We start from the raw sequence: 11376 nt of genomic DNA on the forward strand, positions 1-11376 counted from the left end.
CTAAGCACTGCCAGAGGCACACCCGAGCACAGAGCCAGGAGTAGTCCCTGAGCACCATTGGGTGTGGCTCCCCACCAAGCCCCCTAGAATTAAGTTTTGATGTCAAACCAGCAACATACATTTTAATCATGGCTTGTAAATTCATAGTTTAGAAAGAATGGGGAAAATTAGTAAAAGTTCTGATTCTACACATTTTTTTCTCATTAAAAAAAGCTTATCATTTTATAAGAATTTTTCTCTTAAACTTTTTTCTTGTCATATATCGGGGGCCAGGGAATGAACCCAGGGATTTACAAATGAAGATAGTGCTTTGTCACTGAGCCACAGCCCTGGCCCCTGACATTTCTTAGTCTTTTCTCTAAATTTTGATGATTTGGCTACCTGTATTTTTTGGGGGGTGGGAGTGCACACTGTCCATGCCAGGTGACTCCTGGCTCTGCATTCAGGGATCACTTCTGGTAGGATGCCAGGGATCAAACCTGGGTCAGCCTTCCTGGCTGACTCCTTCCTGGCTCCAGCCCCCAGGCCGCATGTTCTGAGATAAACCACACCCAGGGGCTTGTGAGTCAAAGAGCGTGGTCTCTGCGTAGCAAGTGATTTCTAGAATTTCTTTTTGAAAGTTATTTAGGTTGCTCATTCCCAAAACTGTTGTTTTGAATTGGAGACTTTCAGAAGCTCACGGCCGCCGATGATAAAACGGCTCAGGTCGAGGACTTCCTGCAGTTCCTCTACGGCGCCATGGCCCAGGATGTGATCTGGCAGAACGCCAGCGAAGAGCAGCTGCAGGACGCCCAGCTGGCCATTGAGCGAAGCGTCATGAACCGCATTTTCAAGCTTGCCTTCTACCCGAATCAGGATGGGGACATACTTCGTGACCAGTGAGTGCTGCCGGGGTGGCCCGTGGAGGGGGAGCCAGGCGGGCTCTCTCGGTCTGTGTTGGTGAGAGGAGCAGGAAGGCGCCAGCCGCTGCCTTTCACCCACCAGAGTCACGTGCTCACATGGGACCGCGATCCTGTGCGGGGTGGGGCATATCCCTCAGCCTTTGAGAAGATGCTGGAGTTTTGTTTTTATTTTGCTGCCTCACTTTCCTCCTTCCTGCCCCAAATCATCCAGCTGTTGACTCGCGTGTTTCCTTCTCAAGGAACCCTGTGGGTATTTCCGACCTGGGAGCCCCTGGGAGGCGCTCGGGCTGTGTGGAGAGCGCCTGCGGGCTGGGGACCCTCCCTGCTTCGGGCTCTCAGCGTCTTTCCGACTTCCGACCCCACTCTGTTCCTGAGGTGGCGTGGTGCCTCTTCAGAACAGCCGTCTCTGGCTTCCCCCTGTGTGCTTGCGGGAGTGCCGCGTTCTGGATGGGAGGGTAGTCTGCTCTCCTGCCGGCATTCCTGCCGAGAGAGCCTAACACTGCCCTCCAGGTGCCTCTGGGACGGAGCCAGGAGAGTCTCTTCTCTCTGGACTCTGTGACCTCGGCTGTCTGGTTTTCACTCCTTCTGCTTCCTCTCAGCTGCTGAAAACAAAGAGCGTTCCACTGATGGATTTGATTCATTGGTTCCTGGATTTCTTTAGATCACAGCGGTGCTCACTTGCTACTCCTGGTTTTGTGCTGGGGGGTTGCTCCCAGCTGTGCTCAGGGCATTGCTGTCTGGCTCGGCCAGTGAGCTTTCCCCCGTCTGCTTCTTTCCTTACTAGTCTGTGTGTCAGGCGGTCTCTTGGCTTCCTGCTCTCCCCACGCAACTTGTTTGAGCAGGTGGTGACTCAGAGACTGCTTGGGTGCACGGTAGTCGTAACTGTCACGTTACTCTCTACCTTGAAATAAACCAGTTTTAAAAGTTCCGGGAAAATAAAAAGATCCCATTTGTCTATCTTTGTTTCTGAAATCTGTATTTATGTGCCTGTTTTTTTGGGGGGATTTCAGGGTTCTTCATGAGCACATTCAGCGATTGTCTAAAGTCGTGACTGCAAATCACAGAGCGCTCCAGATACCAGAGGTGAGGTTTCCAGAACGCGAGTGGGTTATTAGTTGAAAGAGGCTTCTCTGTGCATGTGACTCATCTTCCATGAGAACAACACAGAAATATTTTTTCTGAAGCCTAGAAGATTTTAATATCACGGTGGTTTCAGTTGTGCAGATTCATAAACGAACGTGTGAACATACAGTTTATTTGCCGTCCACCTCCTTTGCCCTCCCCTTTATTTTACCTGTTGATTTTTGTTTGTTTGTTTTGGGTCACACCCGTCCGTTCTCAGGACATATGCTGGTGTATTTGGGTGGCCATATGCAGTGACAGAGAGCACAGAAATTGTAAACCCCTTTGGTGATGCTTGCCTGTGAGTGTGTAACGGCAGCATCTTGGAGTCCCTCTGAGAGCTGAGTCTCCTCGGCCAGGAGAAGGGGCTGAATGCGGGGATGCGGGGAGCCCTCGCTGCGTTCTGTTTGATGAAGGGCTCTGGTGGTATCCCTAAGAGTGTGGACAGTATTGCTGATGTGCCTGTGGAGTGGCCGTGGTCACTGGTGGCACGACGCATGGAGGGCCCCTAGGGTCACTCCTGCTGACGCTCAGCGACCAGCACCACCTGGTTCACAGCATGCTGGGGGCCCCAGGGTCAGGCTGGCACTCTGGAGCCGGGCTGTGCCGGGGATAGGCCTTAGGCACGACGTCCTCTGCGGCTCTCTGAGCCATGTCCCCAGCCCATGACCGCAATTCTACCTGCTCCACAGCTCTTCCCAGGTGAGAAAGGAGGGGTAACAGAGCCTTGGTGTAGCTTGTGGCTGACCTGGGTTCTATCCCTGGTACCCCATATAGTCCCCTGAACTCACCAGGAGTGATGAGTGCCTAGCCAGGAGGAACCCATGAGCACTGCTGGATGTGGCTAAAACTCCCTCTGCTCACCCCCCACACCCAACACCCTCCCCCCCCACCAAAAAAATGAAAAGAAAAATTTTCGGCTATTTGAACTTCCTGGTAATTTCCCTACTAATGGAACTAGTGCATAAATATTTGATGTTTTTAATGTGTTATTTTGAGAACTACTGCAATGAAGATATATATTAATTTATAGATTGTTTTCCCCTAAAGGGAACTCATTTGTACCTTTAGAATTGACTAGTAACAGAATCCACCTATATGAGAAAGCTAAATTGTTTGAAATTTTATGAGTTCTAGGTTCCTTGTCATATATGTTCTTGTGGTGCGGTTGTATGCCCTTATTGATGGGTACCTGGGTCACTTTGCTTAATTTAATTTACTTTTGTTTTTGTGGGCCATACCAGCTGTTGCTCAGGGCTTGCTACTGACTCTGCACTCAGAATTTACTCTTGGTGGTACTCGGGGACCATATGGGATGCCGGGGATCAAACTCGGGTCGGCTCCATGCAAGGCAGCTGCCCTACTGACTGTACTATCTCTCTGAACCCTGGGTCACTTTATTTTAAAATGCAAAGCAAATTAAGTTTAAAATTTAATCCATTTTAGTCTGAAATGGTGGGTGGAGGAGGGGTCCTCATCTGATTTTACTGTAGATGGAAAAAGGTGGCAGCCTGTTCCCAGGCCCTGCTCTCAGAGCCCGCCGAGTTGGCGCTGTCTTGCCCTCACGTTCTCACATGTGTGTGTTCTCAGGTTTATCTCCGGGAGGCCCCATGGCCATCTGCACAGGCAGAAATCCGGACCATCAGTGCTTACAAGACGCCCCGGGACAAAGTGCAGTGCATCCTGAGAATGTGCTCCACCATCATGAACCTCCTGAGCCTGGCCAACGAGGACTCCGTCCCTGGAGCTGATGACTTCGTCCCTGTGCTGGTCTTCGTGTTAATCAAGGTGGGCCCCCCACGCCCCTACTCAGAGGGTATGTTCGCACACTGAGCAGGTGACACTGGCTGCACGGGAAATTAGGACGGTGGCCTCCTTGCCAGTCTCCAGCTTTGTGTCACTCGGGAGGAAAGTGTCTGGTGGCAGGTTTTGTTCTGTCCAGAAGTTCGGGTCTCAGAAGGAAGAATGGGAGGCCTGAATTCCTCGACGAGCCTCCCTGTTGATAAAACAGTGCTGGGAGGGCTGGAGAGATGAGATATTAGATAGTACCGGGGCTAAGTCGCTGCCGTGCTTGTGGCCACACAGTCAAGCCCAGTTCTTTTTTTTTTTTTCTTTATTTTTATTAGCGAGACATCATGAGGTACAGTTGTAGACTTACAGATTTTTGTGCTTGGGTTTCAATTATACAATGATCAAATACCCATCCCTCCACCAGTACCCATTTCCCACCACCATGGATCCCAGTATCCCTCTAACCCCTCTTCCCCCCATCCCACCCTGCCTCTGTGGCAGGGCATTCCCTTTTGTTCTCTCTTTCTTACTGGGTGTTGTGGTTTGCAAAAGAGGCAATGGGTGACAATCATGTTTGGTCTATAGTCTACTTTCAGCATGCTTCTCCCATCCTGGGAGGGTCCTCCCAACGGACCCTTTATTTGGTTTTCCCTTCTCTATCTGAGCTCCCTTTTCCCCTAGCATGTGTGGTTGGCCTCCAAGCCATGGAGTAAAATTCCTGGTACTAATCTCTGCTATTCTTGGGTGTTAGTCTCCTATTTTGTTACTTTATGTTCCCCAGATGAATGCAATCTTTCTATGTCTATCCCTTTCTTTCTGAGTCATTTTGCTTAACATGATACTTTCCATGTAGGTACCACTTGTATGTAAATTTCATGACTTCGTCTTTTCTAACAGCTACATAGTTCTCCATTGTGTAAATGTACCAAAGTTTCTTTAACCAGTCATCTGTTCTCGGGCACCCAGGTTTTTTCCAGATTCTGGTCAAGCCCAGTTCTATACCAGGCACCATGTATACTTTCCTGAGCACCTGAGTGTGGCCCTGAAACAAAAAACAAACAAAAAATACAATCCAAAAACCAAATAAAAGTGCCTGGAGTTCTTGGTTGCGGTTCGGTATATGATTATTATTGAGTGAGACAATGAAGTTAGACAGGTTCTTCGGTTTTCTTTTAGGGGGACTTGGTGATGTTGGGGCCACACTTAACAGTGCTTTGAGGTCGCTCCCAGTTGTGTTCAGGAGACCGTGGAGTGTCAGGGATTGAACCCGGGGCTCCTGCCTGCCAGCACATGCAGAAATTGGTTCTGCTTAGGTTTGATGTTCCTGGTTAGGGGAACATAGAAGAAAAAGTCCCCCCCTTTGAACCATCTCCCTGGCCCTGTACCATATTTTTACTTTCATTTCTTTAATCTTTTTTTTTTAATTGAAGCAAGATAGTTTAATACCATGATTTACCAAGTTGCCCACAATACAGTTGTTTCAGGCCGTCGGTGTTCCAGCACCAGTCCTACCAACCAGTGTGATGTTCCCTCCAGAAATGTTTCCCATCAACCGTCCCAGTCTGCCCCCCTACAGGCACAAACAAATTTATTTCATATTGTTTGTTACGGGCTGGAGCGATAGCACAGCGGGTAGGACATTTGCCTTGCACGCGGCCGACCTGGGTTCAATCCCTCCTTACCTCTCGGAGAGCCGGGCAAGCTACCGGGAGTATCCCTCCTACACAGCAGAGCTTGGCAAACTCCCCGCATTCGACATTCCAAAAACAGTAACAACAAGTCTCACAATGGAGACATTACTGGTGCCCGCTCAAGCGAATTGATGAACAACAGGAGGACAGTGCTACAGTGCTATATTGTTTGTTACAGCACAGAGGCAAATGAAATTATCACAGTATCTCAGTAAGAATCAAGTTGTGGTCATTGTTATATCTCCCAGTGATGTCACGAAAAGCCACTTGCTGAGGAGCTACAGTGCTGGTTGGTGCTGGCTGAGCCTTCCGTATTGTTGTTCAGGCGCGCTGAGCGTGGTGGGCTTCTACGCAACTTCCCATCTGATTTGCTGTGATCCCACTTGGCTGACGGTACTAAGAAGTTCTGAGGTGTCAGTTGGCCCAGGAGCTGTAGAGCTGGAACAGTTTGGGCACTTGGCATACTTGGCATTATGATTCAGTTCAGTTGTGGAGCTGGGCGAAAAAGTGGGGTGTGGCTTCCGTCCACTGGGGCTGCGGGCAGAGAAGGGGACCCCGCCCACCCTCATTTCCAGAAGGCCCCAGAGTTGTCAGTATCAACCAGTCTCTCTGGGAAGATTTGGTGGCGTTGTGTACTTTTGGAGATGTCATTCTGGCCATTTCTCTGCTGGCAAGATTGCATGGTAGTTTAATTGAAGGAAACTTGCTTAGAAAGATGTGAGAGGAGAAAAAAAGAGGAAATCTGTGTTCAATAGAGATTTTTTCCAGAGTGGAAAAAATAGACAAGCAAACGAGATACATGTTCAGGGGAGAACAGCTTGAAGAGCGAGCCCAAGGTACTGTTAAAAACCAGTTCCTTGTTTTTTAAATGCTGGCCTCTCATACATTTTTCACTTAAAAAAATGAAAGTTTCCTCTTTTTTTTTTAAAATGGTGTTTAGAACACACCTGGCAGTGCTCAGGAATTACTCCTGGTGGTGCTCAGGGGACCGTATGGGATGCTGGGATTGAACCTGGGTTCAACCACACTCCTGTTTGCCTTATACTCTTCCAAGTGGGATACCTCTAACCCCACTCGGAGCCAGGCTAAGGGCATCCTAAGGGACAGGCCTCGGCAGGCCTCCTGCCTGCTTCAGGCTCTGGTGTCCTTTCTATTTGGAGCAGGTGAGAAAGCAAATGACCTTTTTACCTTTTCTGGAATTTTCACTTTTTTCCACTGTCCTCTTTGTACTCTCTAACAGGATATAAAGTACTTTGCCAATAGCATTTATGTCCTTATATAACATTCAATGATCCTGGGATGTTGAAAATCAAAGCCACTGGGATTTTCAGATTCTTTAAGGACCAACAGTGTTAAGTACCCAGGTACTATTGTCACTCATAGTAACTTAGTGACTTTGCAGATGACTTCCAGAAAAGATGGTTGGGTTTCTCCTTAAAAGGACTGGTTTCTCTTTTGTAAAAAAACCTTTAAAAAATGTTCAGTGATTCTCTCCCCCCCCCCAGTCAGAGTTGTACATCTGAGTATACCCTTCTGTTTCCGTTTTTCAGTGATTCTCCCCCCCCCCCACCCCTACCCCCCCCCCCCCCCCCCCCAGTCAGAGTTGTACATCTGAGTATACCCTTCTGTTTCCGTTTTTCACTTCTCTAGGCAAACCCGCCTTGTTTGCTGTCTACGGTTCAGTATATCAGCAGCTTCTATGCCAGCTGTCTTTCCGGAGAGGAGTCCTATTGGTGGATGCAGTTCACGGCAGCAGTAGAGTTCATTAAAACCATCGATGACCGCAAGTGACCCAGTGCCAGGGCCGCGGAGGCAGCTCCAGACTGTGGGGCCGGGGCCGTCTGAGAGGATATACCAGCTACGGGAGGCTGAAGCTCGCTCGTGTATGATACTGTACAGCATTCAGACATTTCCAACAGATCTTTACTAAACAGATTAATGAGCTAACAAGCAGGTTCTCTTTCCTTTGGGCTCTGTTCCTTTCTGAGTTGCATATTTTATTTTCTTGTCCCCAAGTAGAGACCTAATCCTGCAAAAAGGGACCACATTTTTCAGGTATTTTGAAATACTAACAAAACAAAACAAAAAAAATCTTGTAGAAAATTCTTAGATCTACGTTAATGAATAACTAGACTTGATTTTTATTTTTTAAAAAAGGATAGAACACCTCTTTTCAGATGCTGGCTGATCGTATCTGCATCTAATGGAAGGAAAATGCCAGTTGCACTGAGGATTAGAATAGAGATGATGTTAGTGGCATTATCTATAAATACACTCACCTAAATTGGAAAGCTAAGAAGGAAATGTAAATATAATATATATTTATATTTGATGTAATATGGACATCTTCAGATTCTAATAAATAAGGAATATTGCGGATTGTAGGTTGTGATGGACCCTCTTGTGAAATGGTTTCCTTGACAAAATTTAAGCTGAGCTTAAAAGCAAACCCACCAGAAGAATAACCAGTATTCCTTAGAGTGTGATACAGTGGATTGAGTTTCCTAGGTGTGGAGTTCAGTGCACAGGGCTGCCTATGATGGGGGTATAGGAGTCACAGAATGTTAAAAGTCCCTTAGACGTTGCTTACCTTGGATATCTTTGAGCTTACAGGAAGAGAGAGACTGAATTTCCAGACATTACAAAAAGGAGCAGCTGATTCCTAAGACTTTAGTATGGTACTGCTCATCTGAGATACAAATATGTTGTAGAAAACCCCAATAGAAATCTTTACAGACCATTAATTGTAATATATATTTTGATTATTCACATTGAATGCACAGACCCAGAATTCAGTGAATGTCATTTTTTAAAAAACAAATTTGTATTGTCTGCTCAAGTGATACAAGTTTTACTAGTGATAAACTATTTTAATCAAGCATACTATTCTTACGCGGGGGAGGGGGGAATCTATTTTGGCAGGTTTCTGTGCCTTTATTTCTCTCTTATGAAAAAAAAAAAGTATGTATTTCAATATTTTGGTTTGATTGTATGTTGATAATCAGGAATGGGCTTTGGTGGCTGACAAATTGGCCAAGGAGACACACCAAAGCGTTAAGCACAAGTTTTGTACAGACGCCGTCACTGGCTCGTTCATTTTGTACGTTTCCTAAACCCGTGTGGCTTCTTTTATAACAAACTCAGCCCCGTCCTTGACTTCCTTGTTGCTGGCCTCAGGGACATCGGCCTTGACCAGCCAGCACAGCGGCCGTGTTCTCCCTGCCTGCCCTGGCACCTGGCACCTATGCATCCCGGGTTCCTTCTGCTCCCCTCTTCTCATTCCTTGGTTTTCAGACACTTTGAGTTGCATCGGAGTGTGGGATGTGGTTTCCGCCTTTTAAGGAGAGATCAGAATCCAGACACCAGGAAAAACATCTCTCTTGAATGTAGGGTCAAGGCATCCGCGTGCGGGTCATGTGCCTCGTGAGCTGTCGCATGACTGGGTTTAGGAATTGGAGCCCGTCGTGAATACTCCCCAGACAGGCAAACTGTCTTCTGAAACCTAGAGGGAACCCGTTCACTTGGGCATCTGACTTAGTAGATGTTAAATCAATAGAAGCCTGGGGACAGTGGAAGTTCATTGTTTGGGGATTCAGCTTGGAAGGGAAGGAGAGTTCTTTGCTGTCCCACGGTTGCTGAGTTATCGCTATGGAAATAAACATGAGGATGGACACTGCCATGGGCTGTCTTCTCTGGGGGATAAGGTGCAGGGTTACCTTGGAAGTAGGAGGTGGCATCAGGGTCACGGGCCTGAGGGCTTGGAGTGGACTCAGGTGCTGTTTTAGGAAGCACAGTGCAGTGGGCTCGGGGAACTCATTTTCCCTCGGAAACCCTGGCAGGAGCAGGGTTGGTGCAGCAACCATCTCCGGTTTGATTTTGGAACAGGATTTTATCACAGGGCTGGTTTCTAAATGCAGCAAGTGAGAACTACCTCTGTGGCAGCAGGGAGAGGGGAGTCATTTGATTTTCTCTTGCAGGAAAGAGGAGTGATTACTCTCTATTTCTTCCTGCACGTGCTCCTAGTACTTCACCTTATACATTCGAGCAGAAGTACAAAATCACCATAGGAGACACTCAGGAGCCTCGAATTATGACAAGGAATTTGGAAAGACAGTGAATGTTAAATGGGGAAGGCATCACTCGGGTGACTGAGACTTGAACAGCCTCAGTGCCTCTCATGGAAAGTGAACTTGCTTTTTTCTGATAGTTTCCAGAGAAAGCTAAGAAAGAGCATTACAGATCAATGACGGCCTTTCCTTGTAAAATTACTAAGAAGCCTGGGTTTGCCCAAACAGTTCCTGTTCCCAGTCAATTCTCAGCCACAGTTACTGTGTTCTTTTGCTTTTGCTTTTTTTTTTCTCAAAACCTGCTTATGAAAGCCTTCTTTATATACCCTAGAAAGAATTAGGCTTTGTGAACGATCAAAATTAGGTGTGATGCATGGCTTTGCTATCCTTGTGTCCAGGAAGCCTTTGTTTAGTATAAACCTTCAGTCTCCATGTCCCTGAGTTGCCTCAGTCAGGGAGCAGAAACCCAGCCCCCAGGGTCTGGGGCTCAGGGCAGACCCATCCCGTTCCTCGTGCATGTGTGGAGAGAATTTCATTGCGGGCCAAGGGAAGGGCCACTGGAGGTTTGGAATGGGCAGGGCCTTAGAGGCCTCTCTCAGACGTGGTTGGGTGGGAAAGGGAAGTAGGAGCCAAAAACTGGGCACTTGGAATAGGGGTGCTGCCTGCATGGGCCAGCTCCCCAGCCCACTGCGTGATTCCTGCTTCTCGTCTTTAAGAAAAAGTCTCTCTCTGCCCTCTTTCTATTCCATCTAAGGCTAGTGGATTTCTTCTGTAATAATTGCCATAACCTGGGGTGGGGGGTGGGAGGGGATTGGTCTTCTTAAAGCGCGAATAATTTTTAGCAAGTAGATTAACAGTGAAGATGTTATTTGAGATATTTTGAATGCCAAAATGCTAGAGAACGTTGCCAGATTCAGAATCCCTTAATATATTGTAGACTCTAGGTAAGAAGTAGCTCTATTAATTACTCTGGAAAACTCTTGGGGAAAGGGAAGTGGCATTGGCTCTGTTGCAGGTGAGCTCTGGGTCTGTGCGGCTGCAGCATGCACCTCAGGCCTGCAGTCGGCCAAGGTTCTGTCCAGGGGAAGGACGTCTCTGCTTGGGTGACCGCAGGTGCCGTGAGAACTACCCTGCACGAGTCCGCCACTCCGCCACCCTCTCCCCTGCTCGAAGCCCCCGTGAATGAGTTTGCACCATCCCGCACAGGAGCTGCTCCATCTGCCAGTGTGCTTCCCAGGACGAGACGAGGAACAAGCTCCTCCTGTGAAACGGATTAAAGAGGGACAGCGGCTCATCCACTGGCATTTTTGTTTCCAGCCTCTCTGCTATTCAGAAGCACTTGAGATTTCTCTGACTGCTCAGAGAGGACTTGAGTTCTCTGTGAATCCACACTTGCCATCTGAACATTCCCATCTGAACATTCAAGGGTGTCAGTGGAGTGCAGGGCAGGAGGGAACAAGAATGATCCCATGGTTACGACTAGACCAGAGGCCACTTAGCTCTTGCCTGACCCAGTCTTTCTTCCGAGGGCCAAAGTCCTATTGATGGCAACCAGTGTGCCTCCCTTCATCTTTTCAGCTCAGGGCACTTGCCGCCAGACAGGGGACCCTTGTCACAGAGGCAGGCTCACAGTCCACGCCCCCCTCGCCCCACTTGGTTCAGAAGCAGAAGGGAAACATCAATAGTTGTCTCGGGCTCAGTTCCATTCAGTCCGCTCAGTATTAAAATTAACGCTAGGGGCTTGCCTGGAACTGGAAATGGAAGTCAGCTTTTCTTGCCAGCTGGGATTGCTCTTGGACTTGC

The 11376-nt window shown here is 47.9% G+C and overlaps 1 protein-coding gene across 8 annotated transcripts in view; it reads left to right on the forward strand.

Annotated features, from left to right (window-relative positions):
* LOC130042730 (GTPase-activating protein and VPS9 domain-containing protein 1) overlaps positions 1-7890 on the forward strand; it is a 53785-nt gene extending 45895 nt beyond the window's left edge. For all 8 annotated transcript variants that reach the window (XM_056134913.1, XM_056134916.1, XM_056134914.1 and 5 more), the window contains 4 exons: positions 665-878; positions 1913-1985; positions 3615-3812; positions 7157-7890. In XM_056134913.1, the coding sequence (XP_055990888.1) occupies positions 665-878; positions 1913-1985; positions 3615-3812; positions 7157-7297 (626 nt within the window). In that variant the 3' untranslated portion in view covers positions 7298-7890. The remainder of the gene's footprint in view (positions 1-664; positions 879-1912; positions 1986-3614; positions 3813-7156) is intronic.
* Positions 7891-11376: the final 3486 nt, after the last annotated feature.

This window comes from Sorex fumeus, unplaced genomic scaffold (genome assembly GCF_029834395.1).
Source record: "Sorex fumeus unplaced genomic scaffold, SorFum_2.1 ptg000109l, whole genome shotgun sequence".
Taxonomy (NCBI): domain Eukaryota; kingdom Metazoa; phylum Chordata; class Mammalia; order Eulipotyphla; family Soricidae; genus Sorex; species Sorex fumeus.